Here is a 25,138-nt window from a genome sequence, read left to right on the forward strand (position 1 = left end):
CTATATTCCCCTTAAACAGATGAAATAATAATACAATAAATAAAAGTTTGTTTCAATTATTTTCTAGCAGCTGCAGCATTAGCTGGTGTAAATCCGACCTGGTGAGGTGGTGAAACAGTCCTCACTCTCCCACAGGCTGCGGACTGACCAGAGGGCCCTTCGTTTAAGGACATATTCCGTTTGCCACAAGTGGAACTTAATCAAGCATGAATATTAGCTATTTTCCTTTCAACTTGAGTTGATGAAGCATGACTTTTCCCTGCCCCCGCCTCTGGCCGCCCCTCAGACGGCGCTGCAGTCCGTCCCGTCGGTAGGAGCGGATCCATCACGCCATTATAGTCTCCGTCTAAATCAGTGTCATCTCGCGAGTCGGACCGGCTAATGGGAGACTTATCTGTTTGATTACGAGCTCACCTGCCGCCTTGAGTCTGACGGTTCCGCCTCTTCACGTCTGTCATCCGTCACCATTAAGATCCTCGGTGGCCGCTGCACCGAGAGAGGCTTCCCAAATGGCCCGCAGCGGCGTGAAGCAGGGGAGAAAAAACAGAAAGACCGTGGGAGGAGGTAAAGGGAACCTCAGGTCATGTCCCATTTTGCACTCGTTGTGTGATATTCAGTTACACCAGGAAGGATGGCAGACGCTGGAGCGTGGTTCCCCGGAGAGCGGCGGCGCCGGCGTTCAGGACTTCGGCCTCCATCGGAGGGCAGAGTAGCTCGTTTCAGCGGCGAGGGTGTGTGTCCTGTAAATATGACCTCATTGTCGACGTCGCCAATTAAACAGGACAAACGGTGAACTGCAGGGTCGACGGTCGCCGGGTGCGAGTCACGGCACGTCGGACGTGTGCTCCCGAAAAACAGAACGAGGAAAGACACCAATAGTTGGAAGTTCTGGCAACTCCAAAAATATCTTTCTTATTTTTATTTCCCGGCAAAAGGGGGAGGGAGAACAATCCAAGTTTGTTTGTTTTCTTACTCGGTTGTATTAGTTCCTCTTCTCTTTATCCTCTCATCAACAAAGACCTGCCAAAAAACACAATTCCAACACTTAATGAACCAATTTTGTCCTTCAAAAAAAAAAGTATTTCGTAGTGAAGTGAGGGACGTTCATGATGTTTTTCAGATGATGGTAGATGAGTCAAAGTGAATAAATGCATCCCAGAGTCTTTTTATCCTGAGAAGTAGGCTTTCCTCATAGAGCAGGCATCCAAACACACTTTCGCTGAACAAAAACAGAGTGAAAAAACCCCCAAAATTGAAAAAAAAAAAAAAAGGTGTAACCCCCAATCATTGTTCTGTGTACACTGCCACATGATGCATAATGTACGTAGTAGCACTGGAGTAAATCAACTTTTAATGGATGGCAAATGGGTTTAACATGTTCTCTGTATGCTGTTCACTGTTACTTCATTTTGCAGGTGAACTTTTGTCCTAGCAAAGGAGACACCAAGGTCAAACCATTAAAGACTATCTTCAGCTATGAACGCCGCTCTCTTTTTTTCCTTTTTTGTTTTGAGACAGAATGTCATGTCCTACTGTTTTTATTAACCATTTACCCAACTTAGGGTGGCTGGTTTCGTCTTGAAACGTGATTACAGGAAGATGCATTGACGCACAAACATAAACAGCACTCCAGAGGACACACAGCTGCCGAGGCACTGTTCCAAGGTGAACTGTGGGGCTGCGCACAACTCACACGCGCTTGTGCACGGAGCCGTTAATGTTCAAATAACAAGCTACTATTCACAAACAAGGCTCAGCCCGGCTAATTACCGCCAATTCAGGAGGGACCTGGCAGTGGACCGATATCCCGCAAGAGTGGCAGAGTCAGTCACCCTGCAGTTGTTGCTACACAACCCCAAAGACATGCAGCAGCGGAAACAAGGGGGACAGCTGCCGCGCTCGTCAACCGTCCAGCCCGTAATTAAAATGTGGTGTCTGTCCTGCAACGTGAAGAACATCATCCACACTAATAGATCAAACTCCTGCTTCAGAGTGACAGATGCACACCTCCACAAAAGGCGAGCCTTCCATCATTTTCTCTAAAAATATCCTGTAATGAGCACAGCTACTTCATCCCGCTACTTTAGTATTCTCGTGCACAAGCGAGAAAGGCGAGAGGGGGAAAAAAAACAAACAAAAATCAAATCACCAGCTTCCCCCTCTAGAGGGTACCGAGGACCAGCAAACAGAGAAGAGAGAAAAGTGAAGATGACCATCAGACACTGGAAGGACAGGAAGCGGAATCAGCTTCCAGGATGCTGACCCTCCTCCCGGAGTGTGAGGATGAGGAGGTCCTTCAGGGACAGCTTGTGGCATTCAGGGGGGAGTTTTTTTTATTAATTTATTGAATTTATTACAGGCTCCACTTTTCTCCCAGGCTGGCCGGGGTGGAAGTGGCTCGCTGCTGCATTACGCCTAATGCCCTTGCTTATCGCTCCCAGCTAACGTGGTTTAGCATACACTTGGGGAAATCAGAGAGAATAGAAGTATCGATCGTGGTTTTTCTCCATTCTAATGCGCAGTGGTGGTGTTGTGGTGGATTCAGAGAGCACCAATGTGTCATCAGCAGGGTTTGGAAAACAATCCAAATATTTTAAGATTTTTTTTTTTAATTCTGATAATGCACTCAAATATTTATAGTTAATGCACAGTATCATTGTGTATGACACAAACAAAAGCAAAAAAACCCAACAATCTTCTGATTTCTTGTGTGTTTATCTTTCTCGTTTATACATTTTCTTGTCTCTACCACTGGATATAGCATTTTAACAGTGTGCTAATTGTACTAGTTTAAATTACGTGTTTCTGTCACTTCACAACATTGAATATATTTCAAAACCCCAACATAAAGATGTTCAACAAAACAGGAACATGTGCATGCCCTTCTGTTTTTTTTTTCTGTCCTTATATATAAGATCTATACCCTTCCATACATGAGCTTTTGTTCTGCATGTTACTCTTGGCTGAGCAGGCCGTGTGCCGGCAGCAGAGGATCCGCACGGCAGCACCAGATGAGGAGGCCCGGGGCCACGGGGCCACCGGTGGGACCGCCGCTCGCTGGAGAGTGGGCTGTATTATGCATTAATAGCACTGTATTGCCTCTCTGCACCAGTGTGTGTGTGTGTGTGTGTGTGTGTGTGTGTGTGTGTGTGTGTGTGTAAAGGGGGGGCTGGGGCGGTGGGCTACAGATGTCCTTGCCCCAAGCTTTCTCTACATGAAAATCTGCACTTGTTTTGGAAGAATTGTTGGCACAGAAAGAAAAATCACGTTACAGCACAGAGTGCGAGTCCCCGAGTAACATGTGGACGGTTTGGAGCATCGTTACTGTGAGGGGGAAGTGTTGTTGGATGCATCACCATCACATTTTACAGTTTGATCTTTGGAAACAACTACAACTCATCAAATTGCGGACAGATAGATGAATACTGGATCAAGTCCTTTGCTTCACCACTATATCACTGTCTGGCCTCACAAAGGGAGAAAGTCTGACTGATGTGAGGATAAACTCTGAAATGCATAGATATTTCATGCAAAGAAAGTTTGTTTGTATAGTATCCCACTGAAGAAAATCCAAAATGTTGCTACACATTTTACAACATTTTACATACAACACATTTTAGAACAATGACAACAAAGAGAAACATTAAGTAATGGAAACCATGAGAGGGAAAAGTGCGGCAGATGGAAAGCACGCTGAGAGTGAGGGGGTGATGCTACAGGATCTTACTGCCCTCTAGTGGCCGCTGCTCACCTCCCACAGAGACACAATGTGAAACACTCAATGAATAATTCATACATGGAGGGATGATAAAGCAGTATTTTACAGATGTCAGATATGAGATTTCATTTATAAAGTCCTGCTGATAACAAATACTTGACTCTCTAAATGTGAGCTGAACCTTGTGAAAAAAAAAACTGCTGATATGTGAGATTTTAAGTACGACTGAAGCAACAATTCGTGGATAATCCATTAATCCATATTGTATATACATCACTTTATCCCACCTGAGGCGGCAGGGCGCTGGAGCAGGTAGAATACACCCTGGACTGGCTATCTGTCTGTTCCATTACACACAGTCATTCACTCCTCATGCAGCCACATGGGGGTCATGCACACACCCACAGGAAGACCTCCAAGGTCAACCCGGACTCCACTCCAGGCTGTTTGGGCCAGGCCTCTACCCTGCAGCCTCTCGCCGCTCCTTCCTGTCCAGCTCTCCTCCTCCTCCTCTCCTGTGGTTTTATGAACGCTCTCCCCGCCTCTCACACAGATTAACTCAGCAGTGCCGTCCGGCGCCAGCGCAGGGGCGTTCTCAGGTTTAATGTTTAAGCTTTCACTCCCCGCTCGGTCCTCCACACACTCACTGACTGACCTATAACTGTGTGTGTGTGTGTGGACCGGAGCGCTCGTGCAGAGGAGTGAGAGGCGAGCTGAGCGGGCCCCGCTGTCCAGGACGGCCATTTCACAGTGAGTTCTGAAAGGAAGCGTCCTCTGGGACTTTATGAATGGCTTGAAAATTGTAGTTACTGTTTTTAAAAAACGAAAAGAGAGACAGCCACGTCCTGTGTTTTTCCACTCTGAAGTCCAGTGACTGTTTCAGGCCGGCGGATTGTGTGCTGGGAGCTCGCCGTGAGTCACTCTGCAATTAGACAAACCTGAGCAGCGCCGTGCTGTCGTCACGCCGCTGAGTTATTACACCGTAGCAGAGGTCCCGGTGCTTGGCGAGGAGCTGTGTTGTTGAAATCAGGAGGTTTAAAGCACCTTCCTGGTGGTTTTGAACTGCTGTGCCACAAATCACACTGAACCAGTTTCCTGCTTTGTAATATCACGACTGGAAATCCTCCATATATGCAAAGACATAAACACACTCTTCAAAGTTCAAAAGGTCTGCATTGTGTTAACCTCGACTAAGCTCTCGCTACTTTTATATGTAGACTTTCAGTCTGTGGGAAAGTCCATAAGTATCCAGATAAGCGTTTGGAAAGTAACATCACGCTCTGTTGTTTTGCAGGGTTACAGCAGCACAATAGATGTATAAGGAAGTCCATGCATTTTTTACAGAACCACCACAGGCTGGAAATAATTAATTTATTGGCCAGCTGTGTTGAAAACACTTTCAGAAGGATTCGCAGGAACTGAATGTCGAGTCGGAGAAAGTGTTGAAGTGAAGCAGATTGTCAACAGGCAGCAGGAGAGGACACCTTGTTTCCTATTATCTCAAAATAAGTTAAGCGATGCTGAAAAGTCAGAAATATGTGACTTGGTCACTTGTCCAGGATGCAGCTCACCTCCGCTCATCGTAATCTGGGATCAGCTCCAGCCGCCTGCACCTCTGGACTGGGTGTAGAAATACAGCAGAGAGATGACAGGATGCTGAACATGTTCACCTGTAGCCAATTTAAAACTGCAGTTTCCAACTCAGAAATGATTACAGCCTGATTCTCAGAGCAGGTTCCCCTCTGCTCCCTGCAGCGTCTTTCAATTTATTCTGTGATGAATCAAATAAATCTCTCTGCGACTATTTGAATTGCCTTTGCCTGCAGCTGGCTGTTGTTTCACTTAAAAAAAAAAAGTCAAAGTCATAGTGAATGACCTGAGAAGAGCGAAAACAAAGCTAAAACTGAGTGTGAATTAGTGTTCTTGCCGTTGCTGTTATGTTAAAAGTGTTCTCTTCCCCCCCCCCCCTCTGCTGTTCCTCCCCTTCGGGCCTCACACAGATTGTCAATGTGCTTCTTCCTCCGTGAAGTGAAAACCAAAGCCGAGCCGCAGCATGAAAACTTGGAGGAGCACATTCAGGAGGGAAAAGCACAGCAGCGAGGCTGAGTCCTCCACGAGCAGCAGGCATGATTCACCGCTGCCTGTGTGGGTTACACACACACCCACACCGGACGCCGTCAGCAACGATGGCGACAGCGAAGACGACGAAGCCACGAACTCCACGGGCCACACATCCGGCGCTCCGCCTGGCGCCAAAAACATGAAGGCCAGGCTGAAATCCCTCCTCCCTCTGTCGTGGAACAGCGTCAACAAGCGAGAGGGAACGGAGGGCGACGCCAACGCCGGCCCGGCTCCGATCCAGATCCTTCCCAACGGCACCAGGGTGAGTCCTCCTGTGAGCCCGCTGCTGGAGCGGAGGACCTGGGGGGGGTCGCAGGGAGACTCCAGCCAGGGCTCCCACAAGCCGCTGATCAGAGGGAGTCCCACCGATGACCTCTTCCTGCACGAGGAGTCGATACTGTCCAGCATCCACCCTGCGGAGTACTACGCCGCGAAGGTGGAGGTCTACAAGCAGAAGTACTCGTACCTGAAGTCGTGGCCGGGGCTGCTCCGGCTCCTGGCGGGCCTGCAGCTGCTGTTCGGGGGAATGGTCTTCGCATGCGTCATCGCCTACATTCACAAAGACAGCGAGTGGTCCAACGCGTACGGACGCTATAACGGCGTGTACAACAACGGGCAGGGCGTGTCGGGGTACAGCTACGGCGGCCCCATGACTCCCTTTGTTCTGGCAGTGGCCGGAATCTCCTGGATCCTCACCATGTGTCTCCTGGTGGTGGGGATGACCATGTACTACCGCACCATCCTGCTGGACTCGCCCTGGTGGCCCCTGACGGAGGCCTTCATCAACGTGGCGCTCTTCCTGCTCTACATGGCGGCCGGGATCGTCTACCTGAACGACCTGAACAGGGGAGGCCTGTGCTACATGACAATAGGAGTCAACCCCATCCTGTCCAACCTGTGTCGGGTGGACGGGGGCCAGATGGCCGGGACGGCGTTCCTCTTCATCAACATGGCTCTGTACCTGGGAAGCTTCCTGGTGTGCCTGAAGATGTGGAGGCATGAGGCCGCACGGATGGAGAGGCAGCACTTCGACGAACAGGTAGAGCTCTCCAATACTGAAGAGAGTTTCGGTAAAAACGAGTGAAATGTGAGAGAAATAAATGTGGAACCCTGAAAACAAGATGTTCTCAGGGATGCAGTACAGACGGAAGGACTGTGAGAGTTTAAAAATCCCTTTGACTTTTACTGTCTGTGTCCATAAATATTCAGCTCCTTCATCCCATTTCCTGTGTTCTCCCTCAGATATGAAGACAGAAGGCTATCCATAGAAAGTCTGGCTCTCTTTCTGTCATCCACTTTTCTGTTCGGGCTGTTGAGCGTCACATGAACCATCGCAGGCTTTAGTTCATAATGATCAGCAGCGAGTGCACTGTCAGGCAGCATCGAGACCTCGGCTCTTCTCTGCTCACAGTCGACCAGCATTCACTCTGCGAAGCTGTAAACACTGTTTTTCTCAGCTTTTTTGACAGTGCAGTCATCTGTATATGTGTGTGTGTGTGTGTGTGTGTGCGTGCGTGCGCCAGGAATAGATCGGGTGAAGGTTTTCTACTCCAGAGTGCAGTACTTCTTTTTTTTTAACTTTCTGTGCTTAGCTTCTAAAATAGCTTTGCTAACCAGCTGATCACTGAACACACACAGTGATCGAAGGTGTGTCGATATAAAATCAAGTGGAAATGTTCAAATAACCATGAGCTCAGATGACTGACAGCCCAGTAAAGTGTGTATTTTATCCACCAGGCCACCAGCGCTTTGGCCAAAGCAATATATAAGTCTGGCAGAAAACAATTACTTAATGTGGTGTGTGTGTGTGTGTGTGTGTGTGTGTGTGTGTGTGTGTGGCAGTGGGCACTGGCAGCTGATCCAACTTAATTAGCCTAACATGCCAGATAAGTAATCCACTCCACATCCAATACACTATCCTGGAGCATTAAACAAGCATTAGGGAAATCAGTTATCAGCGTCTTTGCTTCGCCAGCTGCTGGCAGGAAACCATCTGACCAGTAAACTTTCACTGTCGTCCCCAGTTTCAAGAGGAAAGATGAAGTTTACTTCGTTTTGGTGCATGGCAAAGCACCAACAAGCAAACTGCTGCTTCTGTAATTCTGTATTTTCTTACTTATTTATTCACCTTTAGCATCAAGAGGACTTTCACCAGCCAAACTCACGGACGCCCCCGAAAGCAAAACGCATATCCTTCAGGGATGAAACAGACACACCTCTGAATGACCAACAGAACAGTCAGCGCTCCGTCCCCCTACAGGCGAACAGAACCGAGAAATCCACGCACAACCCCAAAGTGCACGTCATCGCAGACTACATCATGTGAGTCGATGAATGAGAACACAACAGTAAAAGCTCCACGGCAAACAAACGAAAGTGATCTACAAACACCGTCTCTTCTTCTTCCTGCAGAAAGTATCCAGAAATCACTTGTTTGGAGGAAAGGGAGATGTACAAAGCAGTTTTTAATGACCAGTATCAGGAATACAAAGAGCTTCACAAAGATATCAGCGCCACCCTCAGTAAGTTCAGAGAGCTGGATGTGATGATGGAGCGACTGCCCAGGGAGGGGAAAAACCACGAGGTGAGACGAAGCTCTCCTCTTTATCCATAATAGCATCTATAGTGCATACCTCTATGTAGTCAGGCATTACCATTCTGGTTTTCCTACAGGAGAAACGAAGGATTAAAAACATTCTGAAGGATTACCAGCAGAAGAAGAGTGTAAGTACGCAAGCGTGAGACCTCCTGCACTGCTTCTGCATCAAACAAGAGAAAAACAATCATGTCGTTTAACCCAGAGAAAGATTGAAAGTTTACGTTCAACCAAAAGAAAGAGTTTTCCTCAGTGAAGCTGATAAAGAACTGATGTCCTAATCAACCGAAAAGAACCTAAAACTCTGATTTGTTGCAGCTAAATTAGAGAGTGAATCAGGAAAGATGAAGGTCAACGAAAGAAGAAAAAAAGTGGACGATGTTCCTGTTGTTCAGAAGATCTTTTCTTCTTTCTGTGTTTAACAGGATCCTGCTTTCCTGGAGAAAAAGGAGCGCTGCGACTACTTGAAAGCTAAATTAAGCCACATTAAAAACAGAATCCGGACTTTTGACCAAGAAACCTGAACACATGGTTGAAGATGAAGGCGACCCAACAAACCAGACTTTTGATTGTTTTTTTTACTGTTTTCTAAAGTGAATCCTAAACCACAAATGTACTGAAATTAATACTGTCATTTTGTATTTTCTCAATGTTATCATTTATATGAATACAGTCTTAATTTAAAAAGTTGATAACCTTTTTCTTGTGTGGAAGATTTTTTTTTTTTATATAAAAGAGTGCAATTTTATATTTTCTGAGCAATGTTTGTGTACTTTTTGTTTACATTATGATTTACACACTGCCACTGTTGTAATGTTGAATAAGAATACGTTTAGTAAGTGTTCTGACATTACCTTTCTGCTTTTGAATTTCTTTGGAGTACACAAACAAACTGCCTTTTTTCATTAATACAAAAACTGGTTTCCAAAATACTGAGGTGTGTTTGGTCTGTTCTTCATTAGTAGGTGAATTGCTCTGGTCAGGAGAAAGCAAACTTTTAAAATTACAAACTTAAATGTTAATCCAGCGAAAACAAAAGATGTGAGCGGGATCCGACTGTGTGAAGCTCAGTCCAGATGACTGGTTATTTTTATGTCATGAGATATTTGTTCTGATTGAACCAGGATTAAATGATTCTGTAGGAGAGTGAGCCATGTTTCTTACTGCTTATGCTGGACCTCTTATTAGGACTGGCTACGATGTTATGAGTTCATCATTACAAGGGTTAAGAGGCGTCACAGGCCTGAAGCAGTGAAGTTAGGCAACTGTCCAGCATTTTCCTTTCATAAATGCATAAACATTTAGTATAGTTTCTTCTTTCTGATTTTGACAAGTCGTACATATTGATGCGGTCATATATGATTTCTTTTTTCAGTATTAACACAGTCACTGCAGGTTTTGGCTGACCTTGGGCTGCTGCAGACCCGGACAGCCACGGCTCAGGGCAGCACAGCTTCCTTTAAGGAAACAGTCTGAGTCTCAGGCTGCCAATAGCCTGGGTGGAGGGTGGAAACACATATAAATAACATGTCCAGCTGTGATGTCAGATATTTTTGTTAGTGCTTTAATTAAGTTTGATTATTCTAAAATAAAAAACATCACAAGAGAACCTGTCTGTTATTGTATTAAAAACTCAGACACTGGGTCTCACACAGAACTGCTGGTCTTGAGAGAGAATAGTGAAAAATAGTTATAAGCACAAAACCTTTATGGGCTAAACAGCCTTGAAGAAAAGAATCCGGGAGGGGAGTGTAGGTGAGGGCATCAGGGGGTACCAGTAATTCCGAAGGAGTAATAGAGTTGATAAGGGAGAGTTGTAAATACACGAGAGCCATGTACAGATCCCACATATGCAGAAAATACATCAAAAAATTTGAGTTTGTTGTCACACGCACCCTGTAAATGAAAATCTGGGAGTCCTTTTCTGCACATGAAAGAGTCTCTGAAATCCTGAGGTCCTGGAACTGGAATGTACAGAGGTATGGAAAAGTTTGGGCACTCCTGATCAGTTTCACCATTTTCCTTGATAAATCATTGGTTGTCCGGATCACCAATTTCAGTTAAACACATCATATAGCAGACAAAGTGATGTTTGAGAAGTCAAATGGAGTTTATAGGATTAACAAAGTGTGCAATAATTACTTAAAGAAAAGCAGGCAGGTGCATAAATTTGGGCACCAAAACAGAAAAAGGTCCTCAATATTTAGTAGGTAATCCTTTTGCAGAAATAACAGCTTCTAAATGCTTCCTATAGCTTCCAATGAGGGTCTGATTCTGGTTGAAGGTATTTTTGATCATTCCTCTTTACAAAACATCTCCAGTTAGTCAGGTTTGATGGTTTCCGAGCATGGACAGCCCGCTTTAAATCACACCTCAGATTTTCAGTAATATTCAGGTCTGGAGAATGAGATGGCCATTCCAGAACGTTCTAGCTGTTCCTCTGCATGATTGCCTCAATACTTGGCCGTTCTCACCATCCTTCGCCTCTGCTTATCAGAGATTTTTCTTGGCCTGCCACTCTGGGCCTTAAGTACAACTGTGCCTGTGGTCTTCCATTTCCTCACTAAGTTCCTCACAATGGAAACTGACAGCTTAAATCTCTGAGTTAGCTTTTTGTATCCTTCCCCTAAACCATGATGTTGAACAATCTTTGTTTTCAGGTCATCTGAGGCTGCCGTGTTGCTACTCTTCAGAGGAGATGCAGAAAGGAGAACAACTTCCAACTGGCCTCCTGAAATACCCTTTCTCGTGATTGGCTTCACCTGTGTATGTAGGTCAAGGGTCAATGAGCTTACCAAACAAACTTTGTGTTCCAGTAATTAGTGCTCAAGGTACTCAAATCAATAAAACAACAAGGGTGCCCAAATTTATGCACCTGCCTGTTTTTGTTTAAGTAATTATTGCACACTTTCTCTTAATCCTATAAACTTCGTTTCACCACTAAAACGTCACTGTGCTTTTCTGCTATATGATGTGTTTAACTGAAATTGCTGATTTGAACAACCAATGATTTATAAAGGAAGACCTTGAAAATGATCAGGGGTGCCCAAACTTTTTCACACCACTGTATGTTCCATCCACAAAGGTAATGGCTCCAGGGATCTAGACTTTGAAGCATTCCTTTAAGCAATACATCTGTTTCCCTCTTTTCGACACATGCAATTTGCTTGGGAAGAATGAGTTCACCAGTCACTGTCCTACAGAAGTTCATGAGATGATAATGTAAAGACTCCTTTCTCGCACCAAAGCGGTCAACAAGACTCTGGGAGGTTTCCTGACTGCTGACAAACCAAAGCAAGCCAGGGTTCTTCTGTGACTCGCTAAATTTGTTGCTGCACATTGAAAGCACAGTTTCATTTAAGAATCACACTTTAGAACACCAAAAAGACAGAATTTAATTTAATTTACCTGCAAACAGTAACACATTAAAGGTGCTGTAGGCAGGATTTTGCTAGTCAATGCTAATTTTTCTGTGTTTTCTTTGGATGAAATGTTAAAGTATCCATTGATAATCCTTTAGGAGTGTAGCATAACTGCACTACCGCGAGGGCGCAGCGTTTCCATCTGTCTCTGTTCTGAGCTGAAAAGGAATCTCGACAGCTCCAGGTATCTTTGACCAACCAGAAGAGCCCCTGAGGCTCTAACCGTGATTGGTCGAGGAGCGTTCGTCGCACGTTCTTGTGGGAGGGGCTTAACTTGCGTAAGGGCGTGATGTCAGAGAAAACAGGGCAGGATTGGCTGTGCTGGGTTTCAAATCGCTATCTTAGATGGGTCAAATCGCCATAAGGTAAGGTAAGGTACTTTATTGGTCATTATACAGTGAATGTACAACGAAATTTTGTTCTCTGCATTTAACCCATCCATCGATGCCACTGAAGCATTCCGTATGGAGCAGTGGGCAGCTGCAGGGAGCCCATCTCCAGATGTGGAGTCAGGTTAATGGTCAGAATCACCTGACTGGAGGATTGACCTATGGTGCATGTTATCGGTTGACGGGGGAAACCGGAGATCCCGGAGGAAACCCATCCAGACACGGGGAGGAACATGCAAACTCCACACAGAAAGGCCCGCACGGTCCGGGGATTGAATCTGGGACCTTCTTGCTGTGAGGCAAGAGCGCTAACCACTCATCCACCGTGCTGCCTTAGGTAACCCTAAGCAAGATGGCGGAGATGCGGAAGCCTGCCTACAGCACCTTTAAATATTAAATAATTCAAAAATGCTGTGATGAATACTGATGCAACAACACTAATATTAAGGAATGTAATCAAATAAATCAATAATGGGATTCCAGACACTTTGCTGAATTGTGACATGTTTCATAAATTGATAGATATCAACTGGATATTTCTAACCTGCAGTCTAGAACAGATTTCTCTCCACATATTGTAGGAAGTCCATTTTCGTCGAATGAGGAAAATAGAATGATTTCATATTATCCTAAATGTCCTTCACAGAAACCATCCAGTTAATATCAATTTGATGTAAATAAAGGATTATTAGGCAGTCACTATCAATAATTACCTGAAAAGAAGCTCCAGTTATCCTGAAGAGGGCTGGAAACACAGGATCACTGTAGCGGCACCATTTCTTCCAAATTGTCTTTTATTGTATTTTTCTTCAAAACTCCAGGGTTTATGGAGCAAAGGTTCACTGCCTTTCCGCGTGCAGTGGGCTGTATTGGCTGAGTGAGGCCGCAGGTTATCTCACCTGTCAGAGGACACGTGCGCGACACGCGGGCTGAACCGTGTCCGCGTAAAGACGCACCGGAGCTCCGCGGAAACGGACCGGGGGCGCGCCGCGCGCGGGGCAACAGCTTTCCTTTGAGTTCCGTTTTCTCTGCAAAAACTTATCAAGGTGGAACATGACGAGTTTTATGACCGTCTGCGGTGTTTAAACTGGACTCTGTCGGAAAGAAAGACGCCAAAGAAGAAAGCAGAAGGTGGAGACAGTTGGGTGAGTTGTGTAATACGACTGGTTCAGACTTCGCTCCATTAAGGAAACATTTTATGTATTTCTTCAAAGTTTTAGCCTGTCTGGTGTGGTGAATGTTTGAAGAAAATAAGATATGGGAGGTTAAAGTACGTGATCAGTTTGTGACAGGACGACAGAGAAGAAATTCAGCAGAAGCTACAAGTGGAACTGAGTGGTATGATTTTTTTCTACATTTAGATAAGGAAAATTATGTACCAGATTTTTTTTTCATCAGTTATGCAGACAGCCTTTGAGGCTCTCCATTAGGATCAGTACTTTTTCATATTGAGCTGTTGTGACTCTTGTAATTAACTAGAAAATATCTTTGAACCTGGGTGTGGTGTAGGATTTATTCTTACCTTACATCACAGGAAAATATGTTTGAAATATGCTTGAATGTGGCCTGGATGTATGGACAAATATTGAGATTGGCAATGTTTTTTATTGTGTGTCACACTGTGTTATGTACTAGCAGGCCCTGGTTTTGACTATTGCAAGCAAATATTAAACAGGGAACTAGAAAGAAGTTTGCTTTGTAGCAGTTTTCTGAGGGTGAATTGGAAAAGTTAAATACAGACATTCTGCCTGGCTGGACTCATCCTGCAGCCTCCTCTCTTTCTGGGGCGACCACCCAGCAGGTGGATGCAGGTAACATTTATGCAGGCAGCAGAGACCCGGAGCGCCTCTGTGGCTCTGCCCCGCAGTAAACACCACGCATGGCTTCCCCGGCTCGCCTCTTATCTGCTGTCTGTCTGAATTATTGAAGCCTGCTGGGTTGAGTTCCTCTGTCGTGGTGGAGTGTGGGGTCAGTGATATCGGAGAGAGAGTTCAGAGATGGGCTGAGGTGAGTGAAGGGCGGAGAGGGACGTGCTGTGCCGGGGGAAAAAAAAAAAAAAAGTGTCTGAAATCAGTCCAACAAACAGAAAAACTGAAGTGCAAAGATTTTCTGCCTTTTTAAAATTTAAAAGTCAGTGAATTCATGAAAACATAGTGCTAGTAGTTCTCGTACCACCTCTCGTACTACATTCATTCATTCATTAATATTAGTATAGTTCATCACATAACAGAAACAACGTTAGGACTAACTATTCTTTTCTTCGCTCTCCAGGTGAAACCTGAAGAAACATCCCCCTGAAACATGTATGAGCCTCGATACTATGACAGCCCGCCTGTGTACAGTCCGCCTTACAGCACCACCTCCCACAGCTTCTACCCCCCGAGGAGCGTCCACTCCCCCCAGAGCCAGTATGTCTCCAACTCCTACAACCTCCCCCCGGACTCCTACTACGCCGAGGGGAAGCCTCAGCTCTTCTACCGCTGGTTCTCCCCTCCCGGATTTGTGAAAACCTTCAAGGGAGCCACGGCGCTCATGTGCTTCCTCATCTTCGCCCTCGTGGCTTCCACCTTGGTGTGGGACCTGAACGGCTTCGGGTACGGGGGCTACGGCGTCGGGGAGGCCGGGGCCGTCGGGGGAGCGGCGTCGGGGTATTACGGGGGCAGCTACGGGTACGGCAGCTCTTACATGACGCCGCAGTCCGCCAAGGCGGCCATGATTTCTATGGCCGCCATCAACTTCCTGGTCTCCCTGGGGTTCCTGGTGGCGAGCTTCTCGCGCTCGAGGGTCATGCGGAGCTGCAGGTTTTACCTCTCAGTGTTCATCAGCGATATCGTCTTAGCCGTCCTTCAGGTGAGTCCACGGAATTAATGTGAAATCTTTGACATTTTATGGAGTTTTATTTTTGAAATGGTGATTTTCCTGCAGGGAATCATCGACATCATCTTTGTGATCGGCGTGAACCCGATGTCCCAGAGCTCCCAGAGCATGCTCTACAACCCCATGCTCATGATGTGCCAGAACATCCAGGGCAGCCCCAGCCTCAGCGGCAGCGTGGGCGCCGGTTTCCCGGGGGGGTTCCCCATGTACAATCAGTACCTGCACCACTACTGCTACATGGACCCCGAAGAGGTTCGGACGCTTGAATTCACCCTGTCCCTTTCAGTTCACATCCATCGTTTTCCACTGTGATCCATGATTTATCCTCCCTGCAGGCAGTGGCGCTCGTGTTGGGCCTGTTCGTGGTCTTGGCTTTGTCCTTCTCTGCCTACTATGCCTACAAGACCCGCAGCAAGATCTGGCGCCACGGAAAAGCGAACATCTACTGGGACGAGCCTCTGGTCAGACCTTCAGAGGGGCAAGACGTCCAGGACTGGGTGAGTAATGCCTCCCTCTGATGAGTATGACTCATTTCTCATCATATTATAAGAAAGACTTACGGAGGATCGAATTTTATCTGTTGAAATTGAAGCGAAATAATTGACTGTAAAGAAACTAAAGCCGTAGAGACATTGCTGTTTGACGGTGACCAGCGTTACCAGACGTGCATCGCCTTCCTGCCTCGACTCAGACAATCCCGGTGTTTATCGTCGGCACTCCCAGGTTTCACTCTGGCTGATGATTAACCAGACGGGTGATAAGAACCGCACAGAAACCATCAAAGGTGACAACCGGGCGGCATTATATGGCGTTTTGTGACGGAAAACAGGAACTCAGATCAGCGTGAGGACACAAGCTTCACGTTGTGAGAAAAGATATGATCATTTCCAACAGTCAGTTTAGAAAATTTCAGGTAAATAGCTGTTTGTTTTGAAGTAAATGCCATTGTTCCCAACAAAGTTCATGCAACTTGTTGAGAATACTGAAGAATTAGGAAGACTTTCAGCTATCAAGAAGAGCACAGTCTGTAGACTAAACATTGAGTTTTATATTTTGAGTAAAGTGGGAAACATTTCTCAGACACCTAAAGAAGATTCATTGAATTGAGAAGTTATAGTAGAAAGTCAACGTTGACGAGTAACAGAGTACTTTGTTCCTGTACGTCTAGCTTTATTTTGATATTTATTATTCATATGATTTTACTGTTACTCCGTCCATTTAAACACAAACTTTGTATTCCTTTTAGTGTTAAAATTGAGTCATTGCTTATTTAATATTCTACAGACTACGATTCATTCTCACAGTTAAAGGATGGAATCAGCTGATGATCAGTTGAACCATTTCTGAGTGATCAGGTTACATCTATAGTGGTTCAGTTCGAAAACTTCCTGTTTCCATTTACTTTATATTAGGTCAAGTCAGGTTATCACAAGTTGTATTCTTTATTTATAATAATGTAGGTACAGCTGGAATGGACACATTCATACATGTATGTGCCTAAAATAGTGGAATTCTGCATCAAAGTAATGCACAATTGTAATTGAGCACAGAGACCGCCATTTTTTTATTTCTATTTAAGTGAAGAACAGGAATTGGTCCTGTTAAATTTAATAATACCTTTTTATTACCAAAGCATCTGCAGATTTTCTCCTCTTGCTGAGGACTCACAGGTGCTTCTTTGATTGCCATCAGCCGTTTGCACTCATTCGATGTATCTCTCTTCTCTGTGGGTCAGTCGGCACTGACAGTATCCGCGCTCCTCCATACGTCAAAAACAGTAGCTACCCCCCTCCAAAGTGTGTTTCCAGTTGAGAGGCGCCGTCGCTGAACATCAGCGGCGTTCTGTTGAGCAGGTTTCACGCTGCTGTAATGCCCCGCGCAGTTTGTAGCTCACAGCGGCAGCCTCACGCGGTGTTTACCAGAGATTAATCTATTAGCGGAGCGGCGTGCCGTGAATGCATCATGTCCACTGCGACTCGTTACGGACAGGAGAGGAGCACATTCAGTGGGTTTTACCCGGCGAGGCCGTGGCCTACATAGCATCAGTGCCGCTTCATCGGGATGCAGGTCCTATTCTGGGGCACCTCTTGTATCGCAGTGAAGATGCTTGCCTTGCAGGGAGGCATATATAATGTATGGGGCATGTATAATATATAAAAAGGGTCGAGTTGCCTCTGTGTTGCTGTGTGAGTCCCGACAGAGTGTGGCGGCACTAAATGATTCAGTCTGTGAAGGGGCTGCTGCACGCCGCTGCAGATTAAGCTCCTGGCAGAGAGGTAATTTCCCCGTGTTTTGCGCCGCAGCTTCACAAGTGGGAGAGGGTGGTAATTGAGAGAAAACTGCAAGAAGGCCACATTGAAATCAGAATTATTCCTGAAAACTGTGTCACCTGAGTGCAACAGGAGACCCAGTAAATACTTAACAGCACCGACGAACACTGATAAAACATGAGAACATTAAATATCTGTGCACCGGAGAAATGTCCTTCAAGGCAGTTGAATTTATTTCAGATGTTTCGCCATTAAAGCTAAATTATCTCGGAGACATGCCAAGTGGATGATGAAAAGAGAGATATGACTGTCAGAAGTCCAGAACTGGTCAAATTTTCATTGAGTAAAATACAGGCTGTAAATAAATAAAATTTTTCCACTTTTCCTTCATCTGGAAACTGAATTGTGAGATCATTTTGACTCCCATACTTAAATAAAAAAACCTTTTTCTAATTAGCTTTCGCCTTAAAATAGTGACTTTAAGCATTGAGAGGTGGTCTGAGTGGGATCCACAGTATTGATTACTGCTGAAACGATCAGAGGGTCGTTTTCAGATTGTCTGCAGCTTTTCTGTGAGTTTCTCCCTCTCAGAAGTATTTCCCTGCGACACAACATTCATGAGATCCATTTCACAGCTTCCTCAGACGTTCCCATCAGCTCGCCGGATCTCCATCCTGTGTGACTGCACTCTCATCCAGAAATAGGTCAAAGACAAGGAGTCATTAATGATGCATTATGCCGTCTGACTGTGGATTACATGCGGCGCATTTCACTACTTGGTGTTCTGTGAACCATTCGCAGGATGTTTTTCTTCAGCCGCGCCTTGTTTTCCAAAGCCGCCTTTCGATTTTTTTCCCATTTGCTGTAGGTGCAATATTAATGCCCAACACTATGGGTGCTAAGCTCTTTGAATAAGCACATGTGCTGATTTCGGTGTGTTTCCGGCATGTTTGTGATATGAACACACATTTGAACCACACGTCTGGTGTCAGACACGCTTGAGGAATTGGCGTTTTTTGCATCAGTGGGATTAATTGGGCCGGGCGGTTGAAGGAGAGGACCTGAGGTGTGAAGCAGATCCTGCAGGAGACCCAGAGGACAGGATCCTGGCTCTGCTGTGGCTCGTGGATGCGAGAGCCATCGTGTCACGCTGAGGCCGCTGCTGTCTGTCCTCATGTCTGCTGGTGACACAGCGTCTCTCAGCCAAATGGCAAACTGTGCTGTTCAGTCCTCTTTGCGCTCGACTGCTCATGTGACAGACTGTAAGCGGTTTTCCTTCCCGCGTATAAAAAAAAAAAAAAAATGTTCGATGTAAGCTTCATCCCCGGGAACGCTGAAAGATCTAACAATCGCAGCGTTTGTGTTTTTCTTTGAGAGGAATCGTCCTCGAGCCCCGAGCGCTGAAAATGAAAGGATGCTGATCTGAATCTGCTGATATCGCCTCAGGTGAGCCACGACGGAGACGTGCGCAGCGCCCAGCAGGCGCCCACTGTTGTTGTGTCGGAGCGCGCGGCGCCTGACCTGAGGGCGGAGAACAGCGTGGTCTCCTATGGCAACGGCACCGTCAGCATCCGCAGTGAGGGGAATTCTAAAAGCTACAGGTGAGGAACCGGCTGCAGCCGCCGAGAAGAACACTGCACACAAACACATCACAAACTACTGAATGGCTTCAGTCCGAATCAAAGTTTAAAACAAATGTCGTCATAAAAACTGAGAAAAATGTTTTTTTCAAAAAGTAGGTGGAAATGAAATGAAGCTTTTATCATTTATTCATTCATCATCTATTTTTCTTGACCTCATAGATGGTTCTTTTTCTTTTATTTGTATTTGGTCTCTTTAACTCTACATTTTATAAAACATCTGTAGAAGCAGTTTTAAGTCTTTGCGTTATTTCGCCTCATCTTGTCTCTTGACAGATCCTGTCATGATGTCCTGAATTGTTGAAAAATGCTGCACATGTTGTTATCCTCTTCTTGATTTAGGTTTTCCCAGCATTAATCTCATAATTCTAACCTGAATGCAGTTATTGAAACATCTCTTCCGTCATGTTATTGGATTTAATTTCCAGTCTTTCCATTTTTACGGTCAGAAATCACTAAAGCTCATTTATGTCATTTAGTCCAAATACTGACTTTTTCCCCAATAAATATGTTTTCTTACCATTTTCTTGACATAAAGTCAAGCTGCACTCTGCCTCCATAAATTTGTCTGTTGGTTCGGATTTGCTTAAAATTTGTTTTTCCCATAGTAGTCTCAACTAAAAGGCTTTACTGTTATTGATATGCTCCCTACAAATATATTCAATCTATTCCTGACATACAATACAATAATGAATGTGCGACACTGGGTGAATCTTGTCTGGATAATCATAATGCTGGGATTATCTTAATAACCAGAATACGGAGACAAAGCTGTTTTTCTGCCCTTTTTTTTTAATCTATTATGAGTGGTCCATAAACTGTCTCACCAGAAATATTTTCACAGTTTCACCCGTTCTATGTGGGCTCCCATTATAAATATACATTACAGGGAACCATTTACACATCCTTTCTCCCAGCCAGATTAAATAAATGTGATGGAATTACAATAATTTGAATAAATCTGAGACTCTTCTCTACTTGAACTGCTATGCTACACCAATCCTGAAAACTCCTGGATTAAGCATCAGATGAGAGGGAATGTGAGAGTTATGCTGTCGCTCTGTGTTTATTGTTGGTGTTTTTCAGTTTTCTTGCAGACAGCAGTCACGGCCGCGGCGCTGAGCCTCTGCAGCAGAGCGGCAGGCCTGCAGTTTGCTCCAGCAGCTCCTCGGATGAGACCGACAGCATCGGGAAGCCTCCTGCTCCTCATCATCATGGGAGGAAGAAGCAGAGGAAGGACCGGCGGGCTGCGCCGGCTGCTCGGGCGGCGATGGAGTCCCAGTACGAGACCGGCTACACCACCGGGGACACCGGCAACGAGCTGGACCGGGACCACAGCGACCACCTGTACAGGTGTGTTTAATAAAGTCTCACGCAGGAATATCAATTCGCCGCTTTATTGGACTACTGTTTAGTAACTCCAGCATGTCGTCAATATCTGTGGATGGAAATCTACGTTCAAAATCAGCAGTTCTGGCCCAAAAGCCTCGACTCATGTCAAGAAAAACTGTGAATTCTTTAAATTAATTGAGTTAAAATAAGGTGCAATATGAGCCTGAGCTATTAGAGCATGCCAGCACAAGGAAGAAAAAAAAAGAGTTTATTGATAAACGTGGATGTAGAGAGGGAAATATTCCATTGAATGATCAATTTGTTCCATTTTGAACTTTTCACTTCCTGTGATGAGGTTTCGGGGTCCACTGTGAGTTATGGCTTCATCCCTTCAGTCACCTCCCTGCATGATAAACACTGATGCCTCTGCTCTCTTTTATCCTTGTTATCATTAAATTCGTGCTTCATGTTCTGCACGTACCTCTTTGTTTACCAGAGTTAAGAAATATAAGAAATCCTCTGGAGTGATAGTATTATCACCATGTATTGGTAAAAGTCCTCCAGAAACACTCTTGTCGAGAGTCGTTGACTGAACGACCTTCCTCCCTCATTTCATGCTGTTCTTGTTCCTAGAAATGTTTTCACTTGAGTATTTTTCCCTGTAGTGCTTTGTTTTGTCTGCTATATGCTGCTTTCTAGAATGATATCGTTCAGGTTTGTAACAATACATGGAGATAAAACGGCGTCTCCCTCAGGCTGTACCCGGAGATCACTTCCGACGAGCAGCGCCGCAAGTACAGGAAGGAGTTTGACTCGGATCTGTCTCGATACAAAAGCCTCTGCGCAGAAATGGACGAAATCAGCGACCAGATGCACAAACTGAGCCGAGAGCTGGACGCCCTGGACGAGGACTCCACAAAATACCAGGTAGGAGAGAACCGAGCAGCGTCGGTGCTTCACAGTGTTTTACAATATTCATGATTGAGTTTTTGTAATTTGTTTGGAAGAAGTTTGGAAAATCTCATGAGGAAATTTGCATTTCTGTTTCCAGGGAGTCGCCGAAGAATACAACCGGCTCAAAGCCCTGAAAATGGTGAGTCATTCCGTGGAGTTGTCAAGTGGGGGAAAAAGTAAATAAAAAATTGGAATTAGATGTGAGATGCCACATTTCAATGAGTTTTTTCACATCTTTTTTTTTTTTTTTAATTTTCCCAGACGGCAGAGTATCGAGCAAAAAAGAAGCAGAGCAAAGAACTCCGGCAAAAGCTTTTCCACATCAAACGTCTGGTGAAAGTCTACGATCAGGGTCTGTGCTGATGGTCTGTCCAGACCGAGGAGGAGGAGGAAGTGAAGATCATCCAGCTGCCCTCACCTCTCACCGATCAGTGAAGCGCTTTAGTGTTTACAGCCTGCTTCATCAGCAGCTTCATTCTGTGTGGTTTTTACTTTAAAACTGCACGATGGCACTGTTCTCTGATGTATTTATCTTGTGTTAAATCTTGCCTGACGAATTGTAAATTAAATGCTCAATAACTCCAGAATATGATTATTTTTGAAACTCAGTTGTTTTTTTTTTTTTATACGAACCTGTTTTGTGTTTGCGTTTCCATGAATACACTTTTACATTTGTGTTACATGTTGCAGTGTTTATTTGGCATTCTTCATACAGATGAATTTACAACACTTTTTTTCAAGTAATTTGAAAAAAAAAAACAAAGGTAACAAAAGACATGTCATCTTCTGATTCTTTTTAATAATATTGTCATACACAAGAAATCTTCAATCTTAGGAACTCAGTAACACAAAGATAAGAAAACATTAATAGTATATTTATCTTTTTTTCTCTCTACAACATGGCTGTGTGAATTATTGAGTAAGAAGAATATCCAAAGAACTCCCAAAGGCCTGATGGTAGATCAAAAAGCAGAGTTACGTCTTTCTCTTTTGTGTATTTCTTTTTTCTTTTTTTTTTTAATAAATGCTGAAATGTGTGATTTTTGGGGCCGATTTATCTTCCATTTAAAAAAAAAACCAAAAAAGACATTTCTTACAAACTTTTTTCTCGCCTCTCAAAACACCCACATGAGGTAAATGCGATCCGTCTCATTAACATATTTTGGCATCAACAATCTTCCTCCACCAAATTTTTCACCGTTTCTTCACAACAGTCGCGATGCTTGGAGATGAGAGTGTGAACAGCTCCGGGTCGAACCAGGTGTCTTTAATGAAAGAGGTATTTTTATGTAAGTTCAAGAAGGAGAAAACATTTAAGAGCTACCAGTAAAAGCAATACTTTTAAACGGAACCTCAAAGTACATAATATAAAAGAAGGAAAGAGTTTCAACTGAGCGGAGACCCAAAACAACGACTTAACATGCATAAAGACAAAAATTGGCCTCGGTTTATATACATATTTTAATACAGACTATCGCCCCTGGAAACAGTGTTAACTTAAACTGTTGTTTAACTGGTAGTGTTGGTTATAAACTCTCTGTTCGCCAGCTACAAACGCTCTTTGTCATTTTTCATAATGGGATCCACATCTTTAGAAGTCAGCAAAATAAAATAAAAAACATGATCTAAAAAAATGTAAATTCATTTATCTCCAGTCAAAACTTAGAATTAAAAGACAACAGAAGATACTTTTTGGAGAGATTTTTCTCTTTTCTTTTTTCTAAAAATACAAGACAAATGCTAGAGATGCTCGTAAGACTCATGTTTTATAAGTGTCCCAAATTTCTATTGAATAACAAGGCAGTTGTCAAAAAGAAGGCGATTTCTGGTGAACAAAAATTCTTAGAGGTTTGTGTTTTAGGAAATATCAGACTAAAGCATTCTGATGTCTCGTGAGGTATTAGTCCACTCTCAAGTAACTCCGGCGTCTCTTTCTTTTCTCTCGTTATTAAATCTATTTCCAACTAAAGCGGCGGTGAGCTCAGCGAGAGAGTCTGAACTCCACTGGACGCTCCAGTCCGTTCGTCCCTCCTCTCTTTAAAGTCCATCTCTCCGGATGGGCTGATAGACTTTGGTGAATTTTGCTTGGTTTAGTTTTCTTTCCGGTTCCTCTTGGAGCAGCTCCGTCAAGCGAGCGGCGAGTTCAGGAGTTGTTCCCTTCGACGGCGAGGCCGACGCTCTCAGCCGGTCGGTTTCCTCAAACGGTTTAGAGTCGCTGTATCACAAACGATGAGCCGTGGAAAATGAGCCCAGTGTGAGGAAAAGTGTTCTTTTGTCCAGGAGGTGTCGGTGTAGCAGGGCGCTGCCGCCCTCTACATGTTACTGCGGCGTCTCTCGGGTGGTGACATGACTGGCTGCGGCGGCCATATCGAGGCCCAGCGTGAGGCGCTGTTCTCCGGCCGGAGACCTGGCACGGGAACAACTGGGTTGGCAATAAGACGGCTCCGGCCTGGCACCGGCGCCGGCTCCTCTCCTCTCCTCGCTGGAGACTCGTTTCATGACGGGGAATTGAGCGGTTTATAGTACAGTACGTATGGAGGCCAGCTGGCGCTGCGTCTCCGCAGCCAGCAGATGGACAGCGATGAGTCAGGAGGTTTCCTGCGGGTCCCTGTCGTCACGGAGGAACCTCGCCGCTCTCTACTCGCTACTGCCCCGGGACGTACGGCCAGCTGATGGAGCTTCCGGACAGCTGCATGTCCCGGATCAGCGTCTCGATGGGAGTCTTTCCCACCAGCCGCATGAAGAAGAGCTGGGAGATGAGGTTGGCGGGGACGGCGCGCAGGGCGGGCAGGCGCAGCAGCAGGCGGCCGAAGCGCTGCGGCTGGCTGGGATACTGCATCCGCTCGTACTCCGTCAGCGCCACCTGGGCCTTCTCCTGCAGGGACTCCACGTGGACCGGGTCTGTCAGGCCACAGGCGTCTGGGGGGAGGGGGAGGAGGGGGGGGTTACTTCACAGATTACGTAAACAGTCGCGAGGAGCTGCAGGGGGCGGCTTGAAAACGACCCCGGAGCGGGACGCGTTCAAATACGGAGCCGCGTCGCCGTGCCTCGGCCTCGCTGGTTTCAACATGTAACTTCAAACATCAAGACCGTCAGAGGCAGCACGCACGCCGGGTTCCTCTAGAAAGGCTGATCTATGAAAACTTTGAGGAAAAAGACGATCGAGAGTCACGCTCATTACGGAGCGCCAGTGCATTTCCAGTAACGAGCCAGGAGATGGTGCCACAGCGTGTGGATTCATTTCTTAAGTAGTCAGTTAACAGTCAGGTTTTTTTTCCCTAAGCAATTCCTTGTTGTGGTTAATTTCAGACCAAAAAAAAAAGAGAGAATCAAGATTGAAAGTGTTTTATAGTTCTCCTCTTTGTGGTCTATAGAAATAGTTGTGCTCATAAAAAAAAGGCAGAATCAAGATTCCCAATCTCTGCTGCAGTTTTTTAACTGATCTTCCTGTAAACAAAGTGAAATGAGAAAGTGGTCTTTTGAAAACGAAGGAGTGAGCCTGACCTGGCGAGAAGAGCGCGATGGCCTTCAGGCAGCTGTACTCGGCCGAGTCCACCTGCAGCCGGGTCAGCTTGTCCACCTGGTCCTGGAACACCCTCACCTGGTCCATGAAGGACACCACCCGCTCGGCCGACATAGGCGAGGAGTGGAAGCCGGCCGCCGCCAGCAGGGGCGCCATGTGCAGCGGCAGCGCCGACTGGGCCGCGTTGAGGATGAAGAGCTCGCTCCAGCTCAGCCTCAGCAGCGCCACCTGCGGACGTGAAAACCACAAACGTTGTTGTCGTGCGTTGTTGATTTTTTTTTTTTTCTTTTTCAGAC

General features: G+C 45.4%; 3 protein-coding genes and 1 long non-coding RNA gene across 5 annotated transcripts in view; 3 read left to right on the top strand and 1 right to left on the bottom strand.

The window, feature by feature from the left end:
* Positions 1 to 24,266, top strand: LOC115406179 (uncharacterized). Its single transcript, XR_003933497.1, has 3 exons — positions 1 to 651; positions 14,410 to 14,414; positions 24,255 to 24,266. It is a non-coding gene; the product is annotated as an uncharacterized LOC115406179 (long non-coding RNA).
* Positions 5,717 to 8,973, top strand: LOC115406176 (MARVEL domain-containing protein 2-like). The gene is made up of 5 exons (XM_030116089.1): positions 5,717 to 6,878; positions 7,974 to 8,161; positions 8,252 to 8,423; positions 8,513 to 8,563; positions 8,861 to 8,973. Exons 1-5 carry the CDS (start codon positions 5,772 to 5,774, stop codon positions 8,957 to 8,959), a joined length of 1,617 nt encoding a protein of 538 aa, XP_029971949.1. The 5' UTR covers positions 5,717 to 5,771; the 3' UTR covers positions 8,960 to 8,973.
* Positions 14,548 to 21,682, top strand: LOC115406177 (occludin-like). Its single transcript, XM_030116090.1, has 8 exons — positions 14,548 to 15,096; positions 15,172 to 15,375; positions 15,459 to 15,620; positions 18,840 to 18,994; positions 20,120 to 20,386; positions 21,121 to 21,292; positions 21,417 to 21,458; positions 21,581 to 21,682. Exons 1-8 carry the CDS (start codon positions 14,548 to 14,550, stop codon positions 21,680 to 21,682), a joined length of 1,653 nt encoding a protein of 550 aa, XP_029971950.1.
* The window catches only part of nr2f6a (nuclear receptor subfamily 2, group F, member 6a), an 8,578-nt gene continuing 5,538 nt past the window's right edge, over positions 22,099 to 25,138 (bottom strand). For both annotated transcript variants that reach the window (XM_030116091.1, XM_030116092.1), the window contains 2 exons: positions 24,824 to 25,070; positions 22,099 to 24,238 (listed from right to left, as the gene is read on the bottom strand). In XM_030116091.1, the coding sequence (XP_029971951.1) occupies positions 23,964 to 24,238; positions 24,824 to 25,070 (522 nt within the window). In that variant the 3' untranslated portion in view covers positions 22,099 to 23,963. The remainder of the gene's footprint in view (positions 24,239 to 24,823; positions 25,071 to 25,138) is intronic.

The sequence above is a fragment of the Salarias fasciatus genome, chromosome 18 (assembly GCF_902148845.1).
Source record: "Salarias fasciatus chromosome 18, fSalaFa1.1, whole genome shotgun sequence".
Classification (NCBI taxonomy): domain Eukaryota; kingdom Metazoa; phylum Chordata; class Actinopteri; order Blenniiformes; family Blenniidae; genus Salarias; species Salarias fasciatus.

Bases quoted from the DNA above. Each gene is read 5' to 3' on its own strand.
- LOC115406177 (XM_030116090.1), top strand. From the start codon at position 14,548: ATGTATGAGCCTCGATACTATGACAGCCCGCCTGTGTACAGTCCGCCT. The intron at 15,097-15,171 runs GTGAGTCCACGG...ATTTTCCTGCAG, and splicing joins TCGTCTTAGCCGTCCTTCAG to GGAATCATCGACATCATCTT. The intron at 18,995-20,119 runs GTGAGGAACCGG...GGTGTTTTTCAG, and splicing joins GGGAATTCTAAAAGCTACAG to TTTTCTTGCAGACAGCAGTC.
- LOC115406176 (XM_030116089.1), top strand. From the start codon at position 5,772: ATGAAAACTTGGAGGAGCACATTCAGGAGGGAAAAGCACAGCAGCGAG. The intron at 6,879-7,973 runs GTAGAGCTCTCC...ATTCACCTTTAG, and splicing joins GGCAGCACTTCGACGAACAG to CATCAAGAGGACTTTCACCA. The intron at 8,424-8,512 runs GTGAGACGAAGC...GTTTTCCTACAG, and splicing joins GGGAGGGGAAAAACCACGAG to GAGAAACGAAGGATTAAAAA.